Source organism: Lycorma delicatula, chromosome 4 (assembly GCF_047948215.1).
Source record: "Lycorma delicatula isolate Av1 chromosome 4, ASM4794821v1, whole genome shotgun sequence".
Lineage (NCBI taxonomy): Eukaryota > Metazoa > Arthropoda > Insecta > Hemiptera > Fulgoridae > Lycorma > Lycorma delicatula.
This window is the reverse complement of record NC_134458.1, coordinates 69,552,319-69,580,293: the sequence shown is the minus strand read 5'-3', so window position 1 is coordinate 69,580,293 and position 27,975 is coordinate 69,552,319. Positions and strand designations below refer to the sequence as shown.

Below are 27,975 nucleotides of genomic sequence, written 5' to 3'. Positions count from 1 at the left end.
GAATATTATAAAGCATGAATAATAATCTAAAATAATGTTCATAATTGTATAATGTCATGATCATACAAAAGGTGTAATTATACATTTTTTAAGAAATAGTTACAATAAAGTAAATTTAAAATAACACATCTTAACAGAATAAGATGATAAATAAATTAAATTCATTAATATTAGCATTATTTTATTGTTTTTAATATTTTTGAAGCACTTTTTAGATTTCACTACTTTATCAATTAGTACATTTATTTTTTTTTTTTTTTAGCTCAAGTATAAAAGCTGAATATTAAAAAAAAAGTAGAGAGCTCTCCTCATACTTGCTCACCTCATGTCTGTTTTAGCATTTTTTAATTACTTTTTTTATTATCAAATTTCTTTAATTAGATATGAGAGTGCGCTTATATGCTCCTTCTAATTTAAAAATTTATACAGTTTTTAATTTCAACAGAATTTGTAAGTTCTAAAGTAGAGCACATAACAAAGGTATTATAACAAAGTAAACAAATAATAGAAATAAAACTGAAATGAATTCACTAGTTTTAATTTATGTATCAATATAAAATTCATATATAGATTGCTTTGCAGCATGTAAAATTATAAAAATACATAAACTTCTGAAAATATTTGATTCATTTACTATTTATCTGTGAATATATAAAACTTTAATTGAATACATTTTTGTAAATATTGCCAATTTAATAAAAATAAAAATAATATATATGATAAATAAATTATAAAAAGATTACAAAGAAAATTTTAATTAATCTAGATTCACAATCTAAATGATTAAAAAAGTATTGTTATCAGACAATGCAATGTATAACAAAATAATCATTCAAAAAATCTTCATTACATTTCATATACCTCATCTTTACAATAGACAGTGACTGATTGAAGAGATAATGAAATGTACTACAGTATGAGCCCGATCAACAGACTGGATCACATTTGTGCAAAAATTATATTATATACATATATCTTAAATCTATAGGGTAAAGGCTCACGTAATTTTCATTTTAATCTAATTTACACTTTGCTTATTGAAATCTAGCTAAAAATTAATACAACTATAAATAACTTGAGTTAAAACCATAAATACATTTATACAAAGTCATCTTAAATTAAACAGAAAGAAAACTTTATTAAGGAAAATTTCTAAACACAGTAAGTTGTAAAATTTTATGCTACAAGATTACTTGTTACAATTTTAAAAATGTTGAGTGTAAACAAAAAGATCTAGATAAAAATTCATAAATATATATATATACATATACTTGTACACGTGAAATTTTGAAAATATTAAGTGTATCAGCAACCAATTCTTTAACTTTAGAAAGTAGGTAGTGCTGTCAAATTGGGTAACTCAGCAGAATAAAAAGAATTATTCAGGATAACTATATTACACAAATATTCATAATCTAACAGTAGGACTCTTTTATTACAAGTCAGTGCCTAAAAGACGTTTTTTTAGATGTCGTTAAAAAAATTCTTTCTTGAAGGCCAGTTACCAATTAAAACTGGTTCAAAACAATATTTTAGTTATGCTATAGCTTTGATATGATTGAGCAATGGAAGGCAAGCATGTCAAGTTTATTTCTACACAGGAAGAACTTTTATGTCGCAACAATTTGAATGAACTGCTCATGACTGACACAGCCATGCAACATTGTTCTGGATATAAAATAATACTAACATAAAATTAAGAGGTGTTGTGCATATCATTCATATCATAGTTATGACTTTGTTAAAAAAATTAGGAAACATAAATACGTATTACTTCAAGCAAAATTATCTGCCATAATATTCTAAATAAATCTTAGGTGTCACAAATTGTTACATACTGAATGAACTAATTGATTCTATTTTCACAGAAGTAACTAAAAAGTGATAGCCTATTTGGTAGAAATTTTTTATTTAGTAAAAATGGACCACAAATTATTTTTATATAATCATTTGTTTAGTTCATAGATCAAAGAATTACTTAAATCAGGAAAGCGAACCTATAATTTACAGTAATTTTGTGATGCAGTGAAAAATGAGTGGTGTTTGTCTTTAAGTACAAACCAGTAATAATAAATATAATAGTATAATATTAATTATTAATTAAGTGTTTAACAGATCAAACTTTCCTTTTTCTGTATACATAAACCATATTAATTTGCTACACAATTATATATTATGTTTATAATCAAACGTGTAATTTATACTCACAGTTTATAATACAATTTTTATGGAAGAATGAGTAAAAACACGAAACACAAGATGTTAACAGTGAGTACACCTTTATAATTTAATTATTTCTAATACTGTCAATATTTAGACGAAAAACTTCTAGCAACATTTACAACTCAAAGTTATCCAGCATTTCTATTATGCATCATATGGCCTTACTACATTAAAAAAAAAATTAAACAAATTATTGTCAGAGAAGAATCACGTTTACTCACAAAATCTCTGGAGTTAAGCTAGAATGTTCTTCACACCAAATGTTGAATCTTACAGACTAGATTAACATCAGTAACTTCTAACCTTTAATTTTAAAGTAACGCATAGGTAGGTAATTTTAAAGTAATGCATAGTGTATAAGAATCATGACAGTTAGCACACAGTTTAACTAGCGAATCTCAGACAAAAAATAAAATCTCAGTCGTAGGTCTCAATAAATTGATAAAAATTTGTTCGATAACTTTATAAAAATCTTTTGGGAAGAGATAAATGAAATTATTACATTCCCATTCTTCTTTACCGATTGGATTGCCGATGACTGATCAAGAATTAACTGAACTTGTATTTCCCTGCAACCAAAACTGTAGTCACAAACTTAAAGTAGAATGACAACTGCAAATATCATCAATCTACGATCTAAGTGCATATGAGTTCTTTTTACAACTATATCTACAATGCAGATAATAATTATAATACAAGTATTTACATAACTTTATAATTAAAGTACTTCACATAAATAAAAAGAAGTTGAACAATTGAATAAAGTAAATGGATACATAATTACAATAAAAATCCAACATTTTATCCTTAAATAAAACTTATTTTCCATTTAAGAATTTTTTTAACTAAAGCATATTTATTTACATAAAAAATTAACAATGATTAATGATAAATCAATAATAAAAATGTTCTGAGTATGACAAGATTGCTGGGCACAATTATAATGTACAACACAATTTTTTACATTTATAAATTAAAAAATTCATCCTTATTTACTTCAGTCATGAACACAAGTATACTAGCAGCCCTGGCAGATTAAGTATGCTACTCTAAGCTCTTGAAGCAGGCCATTTATGGTTACATCATCCCATATCTCCACCCTCCTCGTTTCTTAATCTTTGATGTTTTTACACAATTCCCCAAAAAGGAGTATAATGTATTTAGGGTGTATGTATGTATGTTTCTTCCACTGTAGCAGCTAAATGGCCAAACTGATTTAGATGTAAGACCCCACGATGGAATCCTTATGTTACAGTGTCATACACTATATACATATATGTATATTATATATATGTAGTAATGGAGATTTGCCAGCTGAAGCACAAACTTTAATGAATAAATTAATGAACTATGAGCCTCTATCACTGTGTTAGCTGGATTTGAACTGAATGATTTAAATCAATCCAATGAATAATATAACAAAAATATAGAATTAAATAAAATAAAACATTAAATAAATTAAAAAAATTTCTGTTTAATAATAAAAATGGGCTACCAGTGGGGTGATGCGACCCCCTTGTGCGAGGCCAGACCAATCATCACAATCAACTAGTAACAAATGGGGTGCTGTTTTGGGAGGTGCCATGGGGTGCTTTTATATCTCTGCTAACAAGAGCCCAATTTTCAAAATTCAAATGGAGTATTTGTTAGCAAGTTGAAGGCTAATTTTTGCACGCATCAGGTACACTCTCAATCTAACAAATCATGGTTATTTGGAAATGTTACATTTTCACAACAGATTCTGATTTTCAAAATTCAAATGAAATGTTTGCTAGTGTAATACAAAATTACAGTGCAACCAAACCAGAACAAAAATTAACTGATATACTCAGAAAAATCGAGTGCCCTGCACTACACCAAGACCAGCATGAGCCCAGCAAGCGTCCACAAACAGTATTTGTAGAGTTTGATGACATTACAATTAGAAGTAATGCTGTCAGCATTGGATTGTTGAATTTGATGCTTTAGGAGAACAGGGCAATGGAAAGGCCCTGTCACTAATATTATGCTGGGCTGTGACTGTGCGTACACTTCAAGGAACTACCCTAGATAGAGCTGTTGTAGATCTGAGCACTAATCTTTGCCAAGGGCCTATGTAGTACATAGGCCTATGTAGCACTGAGTAGTGTGAGACATTTGGAGAGTTTAGCCATTAGTTGTTTGAATCACAGACAATTTGTGTATGATCCGCACAATAAAAAGTCTCTCTAGGAAATAAATCACTTGAGAAATCTGTAAGTTTACATCGGTACACACTAATTAAATAAATAAATTGAAATGTTTACAGTTTCCTCATTTGGCTCAGTACATTAAATACATTATATCCATAAGTTTTCAAATCATGAATTTTTCTCGACGATTACTAAAAGGTATTAAATAATTTAAAAAATTATAAAAATTAAAAACCAGAACTGCCAAAAAATAAATAAACTGAACTAAAAAAGACAATAAATCAAACTAAAAGCAAAGAAACAAGGAATGGAAATACAGGACCAAACATCGTTGTGTTGTTGACCAATCAACTTACAGTTTTAATTTGTTTAAATATATGTTCCATCTTGTAGAAATAGCAGGCATTTAAGGTTTTCTAATGATTAAGTTCTCACAGATTTTACATTGATAAGAAAATTTTGTCTTTCAACGAAAATATTTAATGAAGTCGGGGGGACTGAATAGTAATTGTCCTATTAAAGAGCTCTGAATAGTAATTATTCTATATTAAAGAGACCCCAACTGCATTTAAATATTTTCAATGGACAAAATTTTCTTATCAATGTAAGACCCGGTGAGAAATTAATCATTAGACAACCTTAAATGCCTGCTATTTCTACAACATGAAAAATACATTTAAAAAAATAAATGGGAATCAAAATAATAAAATATTGGTCACCCATTATTTTATTTAATTAAATACTGCATAACGGTGTTTAGTTCTTTATTTCCATACCTTTTCTTTTTTTTAGACTGATTTATTGTTGGTTTTTAGTTCAATTTATTTATTTAAAAAATTTTGGCAGTCATGTTTTTTTATTTCACTGAATAGATACATAATGATGGAGCACTGGGGCTCCATTTACAGTGCTATCTGGCAATATCTAACAGCTCTGAGAATGGCTGGAAGGTGAAATGGTGAATTTCCAGTGGGCTTGTCTGATTGCTTTGGAGCAAGTTAAACATCCAGTTAGAGGCCTGGCATTTTTAGTGAACCTGGTCTCTTACTTAAACCATATAAATTTAATCCTGAATTGATACTCACTAATATTATAGTAACAATTTTCTGAGTCTGAATTATTCATTTTCAGTAGGAGAAATTATTCATATAACCTGGAGTTTATTCAACTGCATTATACCTGATTTTTTTAAATTTAACATCACAACTTTTTAAACTTAACAGGTAAAAATAAAACTTTGTATTTTTAAGATAAACAATAATTAACATACAAAAAATATTTACTAATATTATGTGAATATTTACTAAAAATCTTAACATTTAATATGTGTTATGGGAAGTGTTCCTCATTATTAGATAAATGAAAAAACTGCAAAAACTTTGTACTGTAAATGGACAATAAAAAGCAAATAAAAAATAATATTTAGTAGTGAAATTCGATAAAAAATTTTGTTTCTACAGAATGCAAAGTTTTATACTTAGAAGGAATATGAAAAAAAAGTTCACAAAATACAAAAATTTGGATCTGGCAAATTATTAAAAGTAATAAAACTGCTGTTACTCTTAAATCAGAAAAATCCAAATCGACATTCATGAGATTAAACAATAACTAATTTTACTATAAAACAAGTAACTGTTATTAATTTGCTTTATAAAATAAAATTGTAATTCATTTAGAGTAATATTTTTTTAACTCTTTTGTAACTTTTTAAGTTCATATAATAAATGAAACAATGCATTTACTTATGAAATAAAGATTTATGATATATACTAATAAAAAATTGACTTTAAAGTACTGTACTATTTCATGTGGTTTTAAATGCAACTGCATACTAGTAAAAAATTGCTTACAAATACAATTAAGTAAGATACAAATAAATGTCCTTGATGACAGTATGGACACCACAGAACAACTCTTGATTTTAATGAAGTAAATTTGTATACTTCCTATAAAATAATTACATAATTCACTAAAATTAAAAAGAAACTGATGTTCCAGAAAATTGTGAAATGGAATAACAATATTTAAGTCTTTTTTAAACAATCAGTGAAGTTCAAACCAACAGCACAATTTTTAATTGCTTCTTCAGGCTTACAAAGTTTTCACACTGAAACTAAAAAACTGACTTAAGATTTCCCTTAATTATTCATGAGTAACAAATAAAAATCCACACAGACCATCTTAAAAACTAATATATGAACTTCTATTCTTTTTCCAGTGTAACATGACTGTCACTATTTTAAAACTTTAAATAAAAAATAAATATTTTTAAAAAGTTACAAAGCAAAATACCTTTTTTAAGCAACACAAAACCTTAAGAAAAGATTCTAGAATAATTTTGATATTCTAACAGATTTCACATCTAAGCACATAACATGCAAAAACCTAACTTTAGTTGTAAGACAATTATTAAAAAAAATTATGCGAGATGCCCAATCATTTATATAAAATAAAATGTCAGTAGTTTTATTGCTTGTTCTACTTTGGAAAGACTAGTTTTGTGCACCCATCCATTAATTTAATATTAACAAAGTAATCTAAGTTAAACACTGTTTTATCACAGAATTTTATGCACTGAGAATTTACACACATACATATATGTTATGTATACATATGTATGCATATACATACAAGCAAACACACATACATGTAAAAATTCATTATACTTTTGTATAATATCAATGTAAACGAACGCAGAGCACTTCATTTATGATATTTTATATGCACTTATAAAATCAAAGTAAACAAATCCCTTTGTAAATATAATCACAAAATTTTTTATTCAGATCATAGATAATGTAAATGCATAATTTTGATGGTAACATCAAATCAAATACCTAATTAAAAAAAAAATTAATAATACCAGAAGCAATGAAACTGTTACAACCACAAAGATTTCCCTAGTATTACTTATCACTTAGTTGATTTGTTGTTATAGTATTAGTTTACTAATTAATACTATTATTACTTATTACAATATGTATTCCATAAAAAAAAGTATTAAGACATAAACAACCTGAATCAAAAGAATACACAGTAAAATCTCTCTATATCAAAGTTCTTCAAAACAAAAATTTCTCTATAACAAAAGAACTTACTGGTATCTTCACAAATTCCTAAAAGATACTAATTAATATATTTTATGCTCTCTATTAAGTAAAAAAAAAACTGAAATTTTCCTAAAACAGCTGAAAAATATATATCTACTACTACTAACTTTGATTCCATGGGTCTGTTGTTTTTTTGGAGTTCATGACTTAAGTATTTGAACTCTTTGAATAGAAATGTGTTCTACTTTCATCACAACTGCTGGCTTACTCCCATCCACAAATTTTACAAATAACTTTCTTTACCTGCGACATATGGACTAACAACGCAACACCACAGTATACCTTCCTTTGCTTCATGTAAGCCCATAAATGTTACACTGATAAGTTAACATTCCTATTCTTTTTTACACGTATCTTTATCCAACTTAATTCATTTTACTCTAATTTTATCCATGTTTAGATATTAAAATAGTTTTTCAGGAGTAAAAAAACTGTTTGTAACTTAAAAAATATATTTATTTTAATTTTAAAAACATAACATATGACTCTTCTATGATAGCTAAATATCACAGCCCCACTGAATTTACTGCAGAGAGTTTACAGTATAAAGTACTGAATGTTTAAAAATTAAAAAGCAGCACTAATTAATATTTTATAGCAGTATAATATATGTAACTTCTACATTTTCACTTTTTTAAATTTAAAATAAATTTTTTTTAAAGTTTACACGAGTTATCAATTCTGAACTAATAAACTTTACTTAATTTTGAATGGTTAAAAAATATTTGTACCATAACCATATGTATTTTTATAAATAAAATTTTTATTTATTAATTTTAATTATAAGACCTTAAAAAAATATATAATGAAAATTGCTTTCGACCATTTACAGAAAATTAAGTATGTGAACAGAAGTTTATAAAAGAGCAAATTTTAGAAATTCATTAATGCAGTAACATTCTGAAGTGAAAAATAAAATATAAAAATCATACTACTTCTAAAAATTATGAAGTCCTTATTATAACTTTGCAATTTACTGAAACCATACGCTAATCAGAATTAATGTATATAATTTAATTTAAATGTTAGCATTTTAATTTAGTTATTGAAAAAACCTAATACAGAAAATTTACACATGAAAAATTCTTTACACTACTCTTAAACAAGCAAAAAGAAAATATTTAAAACTAGACTGATTAAATATCCAGTACAATGGTTAAATTGAAAACAATTACTGTATATATATATATATAATCAAGAAAAGTCTTATTAAAAATTACAATTTACAAGTCTTATTAAAAATTACAATTTAAGTAAAAGCAATAGTTATAATTTTGTATTAATTTTTTAAGAACTTTTTTATGTTTATGATGCGTACATAGTTTTACGTTTAAATAATATAAATAATATTACATTATTATGTATTAATATTATACAATATAATTTATGTAACAAATTATATTTTAAATGAATAAATTTAGAACATGTAAATACAAAATTCACTTTACACATTGAGCAGATTTTTGATTTATGTACTTCAGCAAACTAACAGAATATTGGAACATTAAAAACAGACTGATGAAATGCACAGTTTTTAAATGTAAATCACCCCAACTGTGACATATTAAGGGATATGATATTAAAAAAATTTTATTACTTATTTTAACTTTATTAAATATGTTGTCTAATGTGTTTCAATTAGTAATTACTCATCCTCTGTACAGTAATGCTTAACTGCGGCCTGGAGGTTAAAAAAAAAAAAAATTACTCAAAAAAATCACCTATGGACAAACTCAGGTAATAAAGCTTAAGATAAACTTACCACTTTATATAAAAAAAAACCTTTAAAATCCACAAATTCATCATCAATTATAAAATACTGTTATCAGGTACATTACTATTATGTAACACATGAAAACTGTCAGTTCTAAAAAACAATGATTGTAATGCACTTCCGATATAGAATTTTAATAATTAATGAATCTGTGGAATCAAAAAGCTAAGTTAGTTTAATAAATTAGTACATTTGCATTATGCTATTCTGTTGTGTTCAGAGATGATTTTTTTTATTAACTATTACTTAGATTAGTGAGATTTTATTTTAATTTACATTATTTAGTTGGAGCTAGGTTTCATGGCTCTCTCGTCATGGCTATATTAAAATTCTACAATGGCAAATATTATTGTCAATAAAACTAAAATTACATATAAATCACAAGTGTATTCAATAAAAAAAAAAATGTTGATTTAACCTTAATAATTTCAATGTTCACACTTTCCTTCAACTTATTGCTTTTCCACGTTTTATTTTGTTATAATATACAAAACAGCACAGATTCATACATAATATATTTCATAAATTTAAACATATACAAATAGTTTATTATATTGTAGTCATCCTCAGAAACAACTTCTAATATAGGCACAAATCTATACTTTTTAAACCAGACCTGAGAAAGACAGTCAAACATATCTTCAAAAATCAATAAACAAATTTAATTTAATTAGCCTATTTCACTATAATTCAGTGGAAAATAAGTTTGATATAGAGGACATTACAGCAAAAATCAAATAATATTTAGTAACAGTAAAACCATGAAAATAAGTGAACTCAAACAAAAAACAATTGTAAATACATAGTTCTCTATGATGTCAAACTGACGTTCTTTGTGTAGACCGAATGCCAACTTTTTCCGCAAAATTTCCAAGAAAATGTCCAATACCTCCTTCAGAACCATCCTTTGTTTTCAAACCGATAGTTGAACAATAGCTGTGATAAAACAATTCTCTCACTTTTCTCAACCTCTCCCTCCTACTGTAGCACATAAAAAATAAAATGTAATATATTAAATATTTACCTTTTCTCACATATTTTTTAACAAATTCAGGACTTAGAACGATTTTTTCTATTTTATAATAAAACAATGAAATAATATCTTAAATACTACCCATTTAATTCTATTTAGATATAGATTTAAGGTGTTTATATGTACAAAACTAGTGTTTTTTTATAAACTATGGGTTAAATTTCTTGATCATTGCTGTACACTTACCACCATATTGTATAATTTTTTTCATAGATGTAACTGGAAAATAGTCCTACTGGTTCCAGCAAAAGGAATTTTTCTGTACATCATAAGAGAGATGATGGGTGAAGGAGGCTTCATATGGCCCCAATTTGACCCTGTCAACTACTTTTTATGAAGCAATTTAAAAAATAATAATATTAATAAAAATGGTTCTAAGGACTTTAGAAGAGTTGAAATTGTAAATTGTTAAACTAGTAGTACTACAAAATATATAACAGAATCTTGTTGAACTTTGTAAAAAGAAAAGTGAGGATGAATTCTTTTATTTATTATAAAAGTTTTCTGATAAAGATGATCAACAACTAATAAAGAAATCTGAAAATTGTACTATTTAAAATATTTCATTGTTTGGCTATACATATACTATACTATACTATACTACATACAAGACAATAAATTTAACTAATAACAAGATTATGTTTTAAAAAATTTACATGCAATACTAAACATTTTAAATGACATCATACCTGTATTGTAGTACATACAAAGGTACATAAGGTTTGAAAAAAAAATAATACAAACCTTTCCTACAATCAACAAACTAGGATCATTTATCAATGTTTACATTTCTTCTGTCTTCAGCAAGCTAGTTATCAACGAAAAGTAGATATAAATGGAGTTAATGAAGACAAGATGAAAAGTTAATCATCTTCACCACAATAACAAGGATATACAATGCAGACCAAAATCAATGGAAAAATGTATACGTAAGTGTACAGGGGATACCATAATAACAATGTTAAAGACATTGTAAACATTTAATTTAAAAGTAAAAATAAAACTTACTTTATAAACAGAAATACACCCTCTTATCTGCATTACTTGTCAACAACTGAGAAGCAACCATCTTTTCACTCTATCGACATTTCCTTCATCATTCAAAATGTCTATTTACATTCACTATGAACATAAATAAAAGGATGATCAAAACGTATCTGATCTTGCCTCATAGAATCAAAAATACTTAACCTATTTAGTTCAATGATTTATCTCCTTTAAAGTAAGCCCCTTCTTATACAAGATCCTTATCCCAGTATTGTTTTCATTGCTGGAAGCATTTTCCAAACTCATTTTTAACGAGCACCATAAGTCATCAGATTTCTTTTGATCTCTTCTCTGTCTTCAATCTCTTTCCTTTAAGTGGAATTTTAAGCTTAGAAAGAGCCAAAAATTGCAGGGAGGCCATGTCTGTTGAGTAAGGAACCTGCTGAAGTTGTTCAATCCCATGTTTTGCCAAGAAAATCTGGATAAGTTGTGATGCATGGGCTGGAGCATTGTCATGATGTATTTTCCTAAAACTATAGTCTCTTACACTGAACAGAGTTAAGGTGTACTCTTTATTGATGGTATGTGCTTGATGAGCATACTTGTGATAATCAAAAAGTACTAAGTATGACCTTTACATTGTTTTGTGATTGCCCATCATTCATTCTCTTGCCACAGAGAACTTGCACTTTTCCAATTAGATGACTGTGCCTTTGTCTCAGTGTCATATTCCTGATTCATTTTTGGTTATTTTTTTCATAAAATCAGGATCACTATTAAGCACATTCCAGCATGTCTTGTGCAACTTGCAGTCAGTTTTTCGTTTGTTGACGAGTGAGAAGTTTTGGGGCATATTTTGCTGTTATGTGCCTCATCCTGACATCTGTTAAAATCGATTGCACTGAGACAAATGAAATTCCTACTTCTTCTTCAAGCTTTCTAATTGTTATTTGATGAACATTCATAATTCAAGAGAAAAACTTTATTTTTTCAGGATATTTGCTAGTGGAAGGTCTATCAGAGCATTTGTCACTTTTGATAGATGTTCGGCAATCTTGGAAAAAGCAATGCCACTATTTAATTTGCATAACACCCATAACTTGATCATCAAAAGCTGTTTGAATCTTATTTATTGTCCCTACTTGCATATCATCACATTTCTGACAAAGTTTAATGCAGATTCTCTGGTCAACTCATTCAGTCATTTTGAATGGCAATGAAAATATGACAAGTATTATTCTTTTACTTTCATGGCAGCTCAGCAGCGACTGGTTGCAATCACAGCATAACAGTTTACCTATGCAACCAATACAAGTCAAGATCATATTCCATGATGGCTCCCTCCCATGCACAACTAGTTATCACAATAACACTGGATACTTTTTTATCACATCTTGTAACAGTTTCAGTAAATGTTACTATGGCATAATTTACATGAATCTGAGTTCCACTTTAGGATAAATATACATCAGCTATATATTTAGTCAGAAATTTTTTAATGAAGAAGTGTATGTAATGACTAGGTCAGTGAGTAGTCTTCCAAGGAGAGTATTGTGCAGGATACTGAATTAGATTATGAAAACATTGGCAACAAAAATTCTTACATAATCTATGTAAGCGTCTCATGTAACTGCAGCATAAGAATTGATATAGCAAGTATTAATTACAATAAGAGCTTAGTAATCGACTGTTTTTCTCCTTAAATATACCTCATTTGAGATACATCAACACATGCCTTAGGTTTTAATAAATATAATTCTCTTTTAATCATCATCATCACCATCTAACACAAAGATGATTTTTCACTAACTAAATGACTGTATACTAATAAAAAATTAAAATAATGTTTAATCTCAAGGCCCTAAGGATTCAAACTTGCAAAGTCTTCAGGAAATCCCATAAACCCATAAAGCAATTCTCTTTGTGTCTGTAACATCACTTCCCTCCTGGATAATGCTAAATTAACAGCTAGTTATTCAGCATTAATAATCTACAATAAAAAAGGAAAAAGTGGTCAATATATAAGATTACAAAAAAAAAACAACATAAACCATTATGCAAAATGAATGATCCAGTTTGCATCCTGAACATGTGATGAAAGAAGCACTGTCTTCTTTACTGCTGCTCCTCCTATAGAAAGATACAATCCATAGGATTAGGTTAAACAACCTTAATACTTAATAAAAATCTATAATCCACTCTTTCTCTGTTGGTTATTAAAAATAATTAAATAAAAATTCCACTTGTTAATATAGAACAGTGAAATTTCCCATAGTATGGTAAAATGTAGGGACTACAACTCTATCGAAGTGTTTGTCTCAACAAATACGTCTATAGGAAATTTTTATTTCTATTTAAGCAATTAATTATAATATTCAATGTTATTGTACCTCCAAGCTGACTAATTTCTGATCTGACTACAACCATGAAATTTGTAATAAGATATAGTATAATTATTATAAAATGTATTGTATTACAATGTATTATAATATTGTTTAATTATTGTATATCACTAAAATATTGAAATTGCCTGTTTACAAGAACCAACGCCCTTTGAACTAAAATATTAAAATGGGGGTTAAAGAGCTATACAAGGGAAAGCTCCCTTGTATTCAGAGTTACAGAGAATTTAAAGAATTCAATTTTAAACTTTTTAAAAATAATTCATCTACTGTATATAAAAATTTGTTGCTACATCTACAAAATTTATAACTTGTGCAATGCGGCATAAAATCTCTAATCTAAGATGTGGACAAGGTTTAAGTTTTATGAAATATCTGAAGATGTAGGTACAAATAAAAAAATGTGTATATTATATTACTGAGCTAGCTAAGTCAACAGATAGGAATTGACATGAAGATTAATGGAGACAGGTTATAAGATGATGAAAAGAAAGTGTTTCAAGACATATACATTGATGATTCTTCTTCAAAAGGAGCAGGTGAAACTCCAACAGAATATAAGAAATCACAGCTAATCCGTTAAATGAAGCTCTTGTTATGAAATTAAAATAACTTTGTTAAAACCTAATTAGTCAATTTATTTTATGAATGACAAACTGTAAAAAAAGGAGTGATTGACAAGAAGTTGAAACCATGGAGAAAATTTCATGGTACAGTACTACAAGTTTAATGACCAGACTCTTCTGGTTGCATAAAAAAAAGATGAGTGAAATTTTAAAACATCTAAAAAAAATTTTAAGAAAAAATTATATTCTCTGTAATTAGATTACCATCTCTATGACAATTTTTTTATTACCATTAATTTAACTTTAAATACCGAAAAGAGCAAGAGTAGAAAATAAAAAACACAAATTTTCTCGGGTTAGTATAACAAATAATTTAAAATTAAAATGAAACAATTAAATAAATTCTGGATTATTTAATGTTTCTATTTTTGATCACATAAATGACTAATACTTTCTGAATAGACAAGAGTACTGACCTTAAAACTAACATATTTTCTAGCATTCAGTCCCATTTTACAAATGGGATGTGGTATTTCTAAAGGAACATTTAGTGAGATTTTGAACAAATAAAAACATAGAATTAAAATAATTTAAAATTAGTACAATGAATAACTGTTAAAAATCATTTTTAAGAAATAAAAATCTTAACTAAATATGAAATTAATGTTACTGGATCTATTATGTTGGTTGGAAATAACCAAAATTAAGTAAATTAAATTTATAAAATGCATCCTTATAATAGTAAGAATAAAACAGGAAATAATTCTCAATCATGGTTTATAATTATATAAGAGAAAACAATTCACAAGCAGTAAATTTTTAAAATGGTAATTTTTCACTAAGAATGAAGCAACTGTAAAAAAAGTATCATAAATTTGGCTCTAAAATGTATCCTAAAATTGAAGAAACCTGTAATCAAATGTTATTTGGGACAATAATGCAATTCACTGACCACATGTGCAAATAACAAATTAAGATATTGAAGTGAGCTGAAAGTTTAATAAATAAAAAAACATGTTTAGTACAATTTTTTTCTTTGCAATGTTTATTTTGTTTATCTATAACATTTATTTTCCATCTTATAAAATTTTATCCACTAACAGTATTAAAAAGAATTATGTTAAATTTTATAGGATTATCAATAAAAATGACAGTAATATCAACTAACTTATCTTTAAAATTTACCCATTCTTAATAATTACATGCGATACATGTAAAATAGAAAATAATCAATCATAGTACATTCTTTTACATTAAGGGAACCAAGTTCATTTAATCTTATTTTGTGCACGTGTTAATTTCAGTAATTGCTAACTATCTACCCTAGAACTACCTAAGAAAACCACCTAGAAAAATATTTTATCTTTATCATCGTTCATCATACTACATTCTTTATTTTTATCCATATTCTTTCTTTCATTATCTAAACCACAGTGACAATCACTTGATAAAAATCCACTATATGGTTGTCATTAAATCAATTAATTTCTCACCATAAGCACAATGTACCACTATTTAAAAATAAAAAAAGTACTGGCTAGAATAAGAGAATAAAACAAGTAGTACTATTTTTAAGACATGCATAATCTGTACAATTTAAAAAAAATAATTATCTTTCATCCGAAGTGAGTTTACATCATCCAGAAAAATATTATAACAAAGCAAATTACAAGTAATGCAGAATACAAGGTGCAACAAAAGTCGTAAACAGATGCTGCAACACAAATGTGTAATAAGCTACCATACAACAAAAAACTCACAATAGGATTGGATCCTGGCCACCATTACTGTAAATGAAACAGTCATCCTCAATAAGAGTTGTGGTAGAATCAGTAATCAGAGGACCCCCTCCATCACACCTGAAAATAATTATAATAAGAAATTTTTTTTCCCTTCTAGTAACAATTAATACTAAATTGAATGACTCCAGTCTTCCTAAAGCCGATGTTTACATACTGCTTAAAAAACAATTCATTTCAGTGGGTATTAAACTGACAAGTGAAAATCAGCAAATACTTTTTTATATCAATGTTATGATTCATTCTGATAAATCCTTTCAAAATACATTGCTTACTGAAAATAAAAAGTATACTGTTCATTCAATTCTTTCTATCAAGTAGTTAACCATATCTTGCTATAAATTTAATACATTATTATGCTTTCACCACCTCACTTGTTTTGGTAATCATTATCAACTGAGGGGACGTAAGCTACTTCTAATAGACATCAATATTCTAAGTTAACAGAAATTTTTTCACTCACTAAAAACATGTGCTAACTATAATGTACCACTTTCTTCACCATCGTTATTATCATCAGAATCATTATCACTAGAGTCACTCCCACTATAATTAATTTAATAATTCATCCAATGTGACACCTGTTCATAAATACTTTTCTTTTAACTCTTGCACAAACTTGCATCTTCGACACTAGTCATCTTTACCTGTACTAAACTGTGATCACACCTGTACTAAACTGGCAATCATCTGATTCAGAATTCATGTTTTTGTTAGCAACATGACTTTTTATATTTGTCCAAATAATCTCAACAGGGTTCAGATCACAGTGATAAGACTAAAGCTGTAATATACGGTGACCATGTTCAGAAAGTAAGGCGTATGTTTTACACATTATACATTTGTATTTATTAGGGGAACTTCTGGTTAAACATTTGTTAAATTGTATTTTATAGTAACCCTTTTGATTGTTTCAATTTTTTTTTGACATTGATTTTGTTGCAGTGCTCAACTGAGAATCATGATAAGAAATGCTGACAATAAATTAGGAGTTTCATGTTTTTTTGATAGGTTTTAATAATTACAATTAAGTTTATGGAATCATGGTAAACACCAGATTTTTTTTAATTACCCAAAAAATATACATAAAGGCACGATTTTTTTATCTGGACAAACCCCTTATTGATTAGAAATCAACAGAAGTAGTAAATAGCTACTGTAATACAGTATATTCTTCTGTATTATACTATATACATCATATAACATCATTACTATATGACAAATCCACAATATTCCACAATATTTTGCATTATTTGAAGGAGAACAGAAGAAAGTAATGATGCAATACTAATAAACTGTATCTATATGAATTGTTTTTCTATTGATAATGATACAACTGTTGGTTTGTTACTGCTTCCTGTATTTATATATTCCATACAATGAAACATTTTCAACATTAGTCCAAACTAAGAACAGAAAAAATGACACGTCAAATAATAAATGTAGTAGGGAATGGTGCTCATTTACTAATCACAATAATATAAATGACTTAAAACAGTACTGACTGTTTTTAATTTTTACCACATTAACTCTGCTATGTAACATAGTCATATGTAGAGGGACAAGCTTTGTGCATTTCTGTTCCCACTGTCATAATAAGAATCCAATAATGTATACACTAATAATTAGGCTTAAAGGAATAAAATAAAATTACAGAATGGTAAACATCTCATTAACATTGTATCTAATTCGATGAGGTTAACACAAAATATTTTTAAACTTGTGGACTCAGTGTTGAGAATGAACTTAAGATTAAGCAAAGCTGTCATTTAAAGAAGGTTAAACAAATATTCAAGACAAAAACACTAAAAATCAGCCTATTAAATTAGCTGATTTGGAAGTCGAGAGTTCCAGTGTTCACGTCCTAGTAAAGTCAGTTATTTTTACCCAGATTTGAATACTAGATTGTGGATACCAGTATTCTTTGGTGGTTGGGTTTCAACTAACCACACATCTCAGGAATGGTCGAACTGAGATTTTACAAGACTACACTTCATTTACACTCATACATATCATCCTCATTCATCCTCTGAAGTATTATCTGAACGGTAATTACCGGAAGCTAAATGGGGAAAAAAGAAAAAAAGAAAAGACTAAATTGATAGATAAAGTAAGCACACAAAAATCTATGATAACTATCACTTCAGAATTGCAAAACTGCCAACCGGATTTTTTAAGTTTAATGCTCAGTCATTTATAAAACAAAGATGAAACAAAATGTTCCAAAACAAAACATTTCAGCTAAAAATATTTACTATCATACACACTAACATAAATGTCTTGATTTAAAATTTTACAGTGCCACCACAATGGAGATGAATCTTTCAGCCACAGATCTCATCTTCTGAAAGAAGATGAGATCTGGATTTCTGTAAGAAGGTAAAGACTTAGTTAAAATAATAGTTACAGCAATGGTGGGTTACATTATCTCCAAATGAAATGAAATTTAAGCATTGTGATATGCAAAAGGTCATATTTACTGATTTTTTTCAACCTGAAAAGACAACTGCCAGTGCAAATTGTAACACCCATTAAAAATTATAAGATGTTGGTAGCTGGATGAAGAGATAAGTTCTTGAAAAGAAGTGTGATAATGGTTGGTTTCATGCTGCAGTCAGTGTTTAAGTGAAAGAATTTTAATTTGCTAAGCATTTGGCACCGTTGGTATTAATACAATTGTATAGATTAAAGTTCCACTTACCAACAATTTTCAAAATATATTTCAAGTACTTTTGGAGCCGTTACTTCATCATCAGGGATTCCTTATGAGATATTATTCAAAAGTATAATTATATTTAAATTAAAAATTGTTATGTTCATAATAGTTGGTCGTCAGGAAATAAAAATAATTTGTTCTATTATCTTATAATAGTTGTAAACATCTTATGGACATGACGTTGCAGTCTTATTGACATAAAAATTATTTTTATTTCTTGACGACCGACTATTATGCACATAACAATTTTTAATTTAAATATAATTATACGTTTGAATTTCAAATTAACATTTTATAAGGAATCCCTGATGATGGAGTAACGGCTTCAAAAGTACTTGGAAATATATTTTGAAAATTGTTGGTAAGTGGAACTTTAATTTATATAATTGAAAGAGATTTGCTGAAAAACCTTTGCATCATTCTGCCTTACAATACTGATATTGTATCAAGCAGTAGCAATGTGAAAATAATGATGAACTGAAGAAAGGCATTGAAAAAAAATATCATCAACAAAATAAATTTTTGACATGGATCATAGGAAGTGGTAAGATGCCAAAAAAATCTGTGAAAATCAGCAACATATATGACAAAAAATAAAACTAAAGTAGTTTCATTTAGAAAAGTAACGAATCATTTTTATAATAATGGTGTTTTTTGGAATAGAGTTGGTGAACTCAAGTGACGAAGACCTTTGATTAGTCGCTCTGCATTATTGTGTGTTTCGCACGGTTTTCCTGGTGATTTTTTTTTGTTTCAGACATTAGATATTGTGATTTAGTGTTTTGTGGATGTATTGCGTTAATTTTTTTGAGTTTTGGATTACCGATTGTTTGGTTTTTTTATGATTTTTATGATATAAGTCAATAAGGCAGGTTGTAACAAAAAATTGACATCACTTGGACATAACTCTAAGCGAAGATTTGGTAAACAACCATACTTTGTTGTAGGCTAGGCTGTTCGGCGGGAATCAGCTGTGTTTGAGGTTACATTAACTGTGTCCGCCAGTTTGGCGCACAGTTGGCTTCCCATGCTCGGCTGGTTGGTTTCCCAACTAGCTTTTGCCACAGGTTTGTTTACGTTTAGACATGTGTTTTTTTCATAAAAAACCCCAGGACCCCCCCCCTCAAAACTGTGAGTGGGTGTTGTTTTCAAGGGATTTTTTATCACTAACAAGAATCCAGTGTTATTTTTAACCTAATGTAATTGCGTCTCAAAATAAATGGAAAAGCAGCCCTTCAAGACTAGGAGGAATCTGGCACGCTCTCCAGTTGGAAGCAAGGACCATAGATGAGCCAGTCTGCAAGAAACTGAACCCTCTGCTACAGAGATTGAGAAAAGAGACATTGAAGAACCGATGGAAGTACCTGCTTTGCGAGTACTGAAGAGAGAAGTTGAAATGATAGAAGACAGCAACGATGGTTATTTATCTGAAGAACTGACATGGATCACTTATTGGAAGAGATCCACAAAATGATGATGATTATTCAACAGACTACCAATACAAAACACGAGTTAAAAGAATATGCTTATCATATTTTAGACAAAGCTAGAGACGTAGAAGTCACAATGCGCTCATTATATAAATTATCCCTACACTCTCTGCACTCACTGCAAAGACACCCAAATGGAGGTTAAAAAAGAACCAGAGGATAAAGGATGACAAGCTGGGACCATGATCCGTGAAAAGATGGAACGTGTACTTGATTCCGGCGACAGTGGTGACTTAGAGGATATTACAGCATCCAATGGCCGAGAGACGAATTTAAAAAGGTTACAGTTTCACGGGGCTTTCCCAAAGAAGATGTTGAAGGGGCTTGAGTATTCCTGACTTCACAGAAACTCTGGACAAACTACTCATACACGTTAACTATCCAAGAACTTGCTCAGGGGATTGTAGGAAGACTTGATGCTGGGTGCAAGATTCCAAGTGGCACCGTATTCAGAGATACTATAAACACCAACATTTTCTATCCGGAAGATGAAGACACAAATAATCTTACCACCTTTGTAATGGTTATTGACGAAATGAATGAAGATCTAACATGACAAGTCTCAAGAGTGCTTCATCTAATAAGAAACACAGAGAAAGGTAAACTATTGTTTTACACACTGAATGAAGAAATCGAAGACAAGTTCGGCAAAATACTGGAACATTGGACCTAAAGAATAGACGTGACAGAAACTAAATGGACACTCTTTATTACTGACCAAGAACCGAAGAAAAGGGTGCCACAAGGAACGGCATCATCAATTGTGACCATCAAGAAAGAAGGAATGACTTACGCAGACTTATTGAAACAGGTCAAAGGTAGTATTGGTGAAGATTTGGCGGCTGCGGATATCTTATCTGTTAAAAAAGGCAGATCTAAAACATTGGAGTTACAGGTCATTGACTCACCAGCAAAATGAGATGTAGGATATAACATCCTGATCTGAGTCTCTTCAATGCTACCTGTGTTCAGTACAACACAAAAAGCAACGGGCACAAGATGCCAAGATCCTAGATGATAAATACAAAATTAAAGTAGGCTGGCATTCTTGCCACATCAAGGTTAGATATGATGAAATGAAATGTTATAAGTGCTGGGTCTGGGAACATATGTCGAGAAATTGCTGTGGGCCCAACCACACCGCCCTATGCTTCAACAGTGGGGGTGTGAACCTTATGCATTTGTTGGCAGAGGATCTGGCTCAACAATTAACATAACTGCAGTTTCTGAGAGTATATGAGGAAGCGTTTTGTGATAGAATGTTCTATAGGAAGATCTTACTAGTGACCATCTAGGAATTTTATTTGAGATCAACCTGGGAAATCCGATGATACAAACGACCCGCCGCACATGGAGACCAACTATGACCCAGACTAGTTCTTTTGTTAGATTGGTTGCAGAAAGAATGACTGCAAGAACAGACCATAACCGACGGATTCTTGCAGGTTATGAAGGAGGAGTGCGATAGAATTAGACCCTGATCAGAGCTACATAGAAAAAACATTTGTTGGTGGTCTCAAGAAGTAGCAGACTTCAGAGCTTCAACACTTGCAGCCCTTAGACAATTACAAAGAGCAAGATGAAACCACCCTGAAGAAATTAAACAGGCGAAAACTCATTACAAGAATACATGTAAGAAATTCTGCTTTGCAGTGAAAACATCCAAACTAAGGCTTAGAAGAGATTGGTACTTGAGCTAGATGACGACCCATTGGGGAGGGCGTACCAGATCTTAATGAAGAGATTTGGCACCCCCTCCCTCTGCTTTCAAGTAGGCAAGTTAAGAGAGTAATAACAAATCTCTTTATAATGGAAGAAGCAAACTGGGTGGTTGCACTGTGCTTCAAGATGAGACGTTTCTCCACAGATGAGCTTCATTGGGCGACCTTTTAGATCAGCCCCAATAAATGTATGGGGCCAGACGGTGTCCCAGGAATACTAATTAAGAAGCTAACAAGAGTGCACCCATGGACTGTACTAGAGGTCTTAAATGAGACGCTGACAACAGGCAGTTTTCCTTTGGCATGGAAACTGAGAAGATAATTACTCATCCCTAAACTGAAGATGAACAATCCGATTCAGGCCTATCGACTGATATGTCTTCTGCCCACTGTGGGCACAATTTGGTGCATAGTTAACACTACAGGAGGGCAGTCGCTGGCCCAATACAGTTTCATAAAGGGAAAACTGACGGTTGACGCTTTGAGAAGAGTGGTGACATAGGCAAACACATGAAGAGCAGGCACCTGGAGGACCAGAGAGATTCCCTTGATGGTCCTTCTGGATGTCCACAATGCCTTTAATAGTCTATCATAGGTGGTGGTGGCTAATGAGTTGGCGGAAAGAAAGATTAGTGATTATTTGAGAGCAGTGATATGTGATTTCCTACGTGCACCATCCTCCTATAATGGCGGCTGGTGAAATTAGATTCTGAATGCAAGGTGGGATGCCTCAAGAGTCTGTACTAAGCCCCCTCCTTTGGAACCTTACATTTGATGGGATTTTGAAGCTGGAGTTTCCCAGATGTGGGTCAATTTGATTACTTATGTGGATGACCAGGTACTGCTAGTGTTAGGATGTGAAGGAGAAGACGTCGAATACAGAACGAATAGAGCGATTAAACAGGTGAGCAGATGGCTCCAATCCAAAGGGCTAAGTCTTGAACCCAAGAAAACTCAGCTTCTCATGATAGTAGGAAAACGTAAAATCAGACCCATACACATCAGAGGGGACAGTTATCAGGTTGCAACGATGCCATGCATCAAATGTCTGGGGATTTGGTTCCAACAATCAGGAAAGTTTAACAAACACCTTGAGATGGTCACATGTAAGGCAGAGAAAACTATAAACTCCTTAGGATGCTTAATGGGAAACACATGGAGGCCAAAGGCCATGAAAAGAAGACTGATCCTCACAGCAGTGATGTCCATCATACTGAATGCCACTATGGCTTGGTTTTCCACTTTTAACATTAAGAAGAACAAAATTAGAATTAACTCCCTACAACGAAGAATGAATTTGAAAATTTCATCTTATAGAACTGTTTCAAAAAGCCACTGCAGGGGTACTGGTGTGGGTACCACCTATCACCTCCAGGCCCAGAGAAGAAAGCGAGTCTAAGAAGCCATGAACAAAGAAGACGCTACCGGATTATAACAAGAATGGCAGGAACAGTGGAACATGACCAGTACAAGTTCCTGGACATGAAGGTTAATTCCCAGATTGAGACCATGGCTGAAGAGGATACATGGGGAGGTGGGATACTATATCTCTCAGTTCTTCTCCAGCCATGGGGAATTCGGTGACTACCTGAATAGGTTTAGAAAGAGAGAATTTGCTTGTGAAGACTGAAGTGTATTGCGGAAAAGAAGATTCCTCACAACATATGATATTTGAATGTGTCAAATGGGAAGAACACATAGAAAGAGAGAGCTCAAGACTTGGATGTCACTCCAGACACAATAGTAGCATTTATACTTAAAGGTCAACAAGAATGAAGGATAGTTGAGAACCTAGTTATTGAGATCATAAAAACTAGAGACAGATTGGAAGGAATGGACTTTAATGTTGAGAAAGAAAAAACAAAAAAGGCCGAGATTCGGCTGCTGGGTGAGGCCCAGGAGCAACATAGTCAGGCCTGGTTCCCCGCCTGGCAGTTTGAGGCAGGCATAGAGGTAAATAACATAAAGTGTACAGACCGAGTCCCAGCCACTAGGGAGGGACCCGGGAATGACATAGTCGGGCCTGGTTCACCCCTCTCTGCTGGTTTGAGGCAGGTGAATTGAAAATCAAAAGATCCAGACTGGCGAGCCAACCTGCTGTGCCAGACATATTGCTGATAAGACGGGAAGGCTTGTTTGAGTTAAAGGACACTCTCCTGGGTTGAGCTTAACTTGACTGCAGATCCAGCTCAGGAGAGCAGAAAAAAAATGTTTTTTTTTATTTTTTAATATCTTATAGAACCTAAGAAAGAAAAACGACATATTACATCCAAAACTACTACATTACACATTACGTTATTGTACAGTAAGCAGTTCACAATCAAACAAAAATATATTTCTACAATATATAGATCCTAAATACACACAAATAATTTATTGGAAAATAATAATTGTTATTTTTCAAGTTACTGTTATTACTACATAAAGTCAACACTTTACATAAAGCAAATAGCAAGCACAAAATTACACAGTTAAGTTTAAAATTCAATGAGCAACACTTTTTAATATTTGAAGTTTGACGATTTATATTTTTTGTGGGATCAGTACATCCAAACTTTACCTGATAACAACTCAGCTGTAAAAATTGATTTTGCAGTCATTTGGTAGGCAACAATGTATTTAGACAGGTTCACAGGCAAATCCCCTACTGGATCACATCAAGGATTCATTACCTCTGCAGGTTCTAATGTCCTTGATATAAACCTAAAAAACCTGACCCCATCCACAAAACCCAAAATAGGGATCAAGATTAAGGAAAACAGAGAAACAGTAAGAAACAATGATCTACCAGCAATGAAACTAGTACAAAACTCCATCAACAGGATATTTCAAGGCCTCCTCCAGGCAGTAGGCGCCCAACTCCTGCATAATTCCTCAAGAGATCAGGGTAAATTTACCCAGGACTGGACCAGTACAATAATGACCAATGTGTTTAGATTGACCAGTAAGAACACAATCTACAAAAGTTTTTTTTTTGACACAAAGAGCTAAGCAACAAATGGTACAGGGTTCCTAAAGGAACACTCACTGCATCCCATGTGTGAACAGTGGTCAATAGTATCCATAAGGGATGCCAGCTGTAGTATCTATCTAAATTATATGCAATTTAATGACTAGAGGTAATAAGTCTGTGTTATTCTTATATATTGATTTAATTTATCTTAGGAAGTATAACCCCATATCAGCTCTTATAACAGCTATGGTGGTTAATGAATAAAATGCAAAAACGCAAAAATAATTAATTAATAAAATGTACTGGATATAAAAATATTCCACTAAAAGGAAAAAATTCTAACTATTCCAGATAAACAATGAGTAAAATAATTTTTAATTCTGATGATCCTTTGTCTGTAATTAATTCTTGTGCATAAAAATGATTTTTCCTCATGAAATTTTACTATGAGTATATTTAACTACATTTACATAATTCCATTTCACACTTGCAACTTCACTTTTCTGCACAGCTTATAGGGCAATTATAAGCAACTGTATTAAATAATTTAAAGCATTTAGTATTTTTTTAAGAGCTCAGATAACATTTATTTTAACTATCAATAAAATAGAATTCCAAAGGGTTGCTCTAACTTTATATACAGAAAATATAAACAGGAGCACCAAATTCCACTCAAAATCAAAGATATAATTCAACCAAAAATACATGACAAAAAAAGGAAATTACTGACCACTATAAGACTAGCCCGGTAAATTATTACAACCAACAATAACACAATTTGAACACAAACAACAGAAATTTGAATGGTAACAAATTTCACTTACATTTAAATTTTAAATGCATAATATGAAAAATCCTATTCCATAATGTATGCAGTGAGTCAATGTCACTTCCTAGACCAGAAAAATTGAGCATATTAATAAAAATTTTTCATGATAGATATAAGAATTCCATCATACACAATACTTAAAGAAATAACAGATATTTTACACAAAATAATATGCACAGATAAGACTACATAAAATTTAGAAGAGATACTCTTAAAACACTCTTAAGATACTTTTTAAAGTGCATGAAAAATTTTACAAAATGAAGGAACCATAATATTAACAAATACTGAACAACATAAGCTAGAATTACATCAGTTATTGAGTTTACTGTACAATAGTTGAGTTTGTTCTGTAGTTGGAGTAAAGTTAATTTTTTTTGTCAAGTACATATACAAAGATTTATGAAAGGGCTTTAGCTGTTTACAAGAAAAATTAACACGATAACATGAGTGCCTAGGTAACAAATACATAAAAAATCAACTAACTTACATAGACATGTGTGAATTATTTGATCCACCTTGCGAGCCACATGTGGAATTTGAGCTTGATCCCCTTAAACTTCCTGTTCCAGTAATAAATTGCCAACTAAAAAAAATAAATTAATTTGACAATTAAATAAAATTGAAGGCATGAAATTTAACTTCACTAAGTAACTTCTGATTAACATAACAACACGTTTTTACTTAAAATTAATAAATTTATTTGTATATCTATATTTGTCTCGATAATAATCATTATAGTATGAATTAACTTATGTTTATAACATTTTATGCAAATGGCATCACAATTTTAGGTATAAAAGAGATAATGCATAAATAAGGGCACCATTCACATTTTCTCCTCTTAAATCACAAAGTTTTTTTTTAGTTTAATACCTTTTTGTACATTAACAAATCAATTAACACAATCTTGTAAACATTAGCAATATGGATTCAGTAATTCTGCTAAGTTCTGAAATAAAAAACAAAGCAAAACAGCTAGAAATTGTTTTGCATTAAGGATTGAGCAATCTATTACAAGTTTTTGTACATCAGGTTAAAAAGAAAGAAATGAATACACACTGCCAGAAAAAATGATTATTGTTAAATGACATATGATTACAATGATCTATCAATGGATGGTATGGAAAAAACAACAAACAACTGCAAATACTTCTAAGAAAATAAAACGCATTCATAATGAAACACCCCAATGATTACAGAATTTTATTCTTCAGAGTTGTTTTTTAAAATTTTCTCCGAAAGCACTTTTGTATAAGTGGTATAACAGCCTTTAAATCTGTGAATGATGATTTAAATGACAAACACAACATTTTTCAACTCTTATCAATTATAAACAGGGACATGAGGTAGGTCTGGCTTTATCCAGTAGGCATCTCAACAATTAGTTTGGCTTTTTTTGTGACCCCAGGATGGAAACCTGTAATCCTTGGATGGTTCCACAGCGAAGTCACAACCTCACTGAGCACTCACCCTGCAGGCTACCAGAAGGTTTTAGCGTGATGCCACTGACAGAACCAGGGCTCTGCTGACTCAACTCTCATGGTACTTGTCTAAAGAAGAAGAAATAAAGGATAGGGAAATGGGAGGGAAAAGGAAGGAGGCATACAATCGATCCAGACAGAATCCTCTGATCAGGGTATTTTACAACCCTCAGGGCATCTTACCCAGAGCAATCTTTTACTGCACAAAACTTTTTAATAAGTTCTTTTTAAGTATGATTTTATAATAAATTAAAATTCATTTTTCCGATGGTTAAAAAAGGAAAAGTCAGTAAAAATCCAATATCAAACTTGATAATTCAAAATGTTATTTCTATGTTTTATGTAGACTTTTTTTAGTAATATTATTATTTATATTACTTTGTAGTGCTGTCAGTTACAACAAAACCTAGTTTAGTAATTTCTTTCTACATGAAGTAGCATTGGAGAAAAGTACACACAAAGGTTATCAAAAATATGCATTGACTAAAATAACCACAAAAAAGTTTATTATCAAACAGGAAGAGAATAAGGCAGTATAAAGAAGGTTAAATTTTATTTACTCACTTTTTATTTTATTTTAAATCACTTTATCTTGAGAAACTCTAAAGAATCTCTTCAAGATAAAAAAAAAAAAACTAACCGGAAAATAATATTATGGATGGATTTGCAACATATCACACACAAATTAAAAATATTATACGTATAATAATATTAATA

The 27,975-nt window shown here is 30.2% G+C and overlaps 1 protein-coding gene across 2 annotated transcripts in view; it reads right to left on the bottom strand.

Annotated features, from left to right (window-relative positions):
* Positions 1-8,822: 8,822 nt before the first annotated feature.
* EDTP (Egg-derived tyrosine phosphatase) overlaps positions 8,823-27,975 on the bottom strand; it is a 52,472-nt gene continuing 33,319 nt past the window's right edge. Inside the window, exons 9-11 of one of the 2 annotated variants that reach the window (XM_075363283.1) lie at positions 26,265-26,360; positions 16,027-16,125; positions 8,823-10,259 (exon numbers count right to left, since the gene is read on the bottom strand). In XM_075363283.1, coding sequence (XP_075219398.1) covers positions 10,097-10,259; positions 16,027-16,125; positions 26,265-26,360 — 358 coding nt within the window. In that variant the 3' untranslated portion in view covers positions 8,823-10,096. The remainder of the gene's footprint in view (positions 10,260-16,026; positions 16,126-26,264; positions 26,361-27,975) is intronic. The other variant, XM_075363284.1, reaches the window with a different exon arrangement.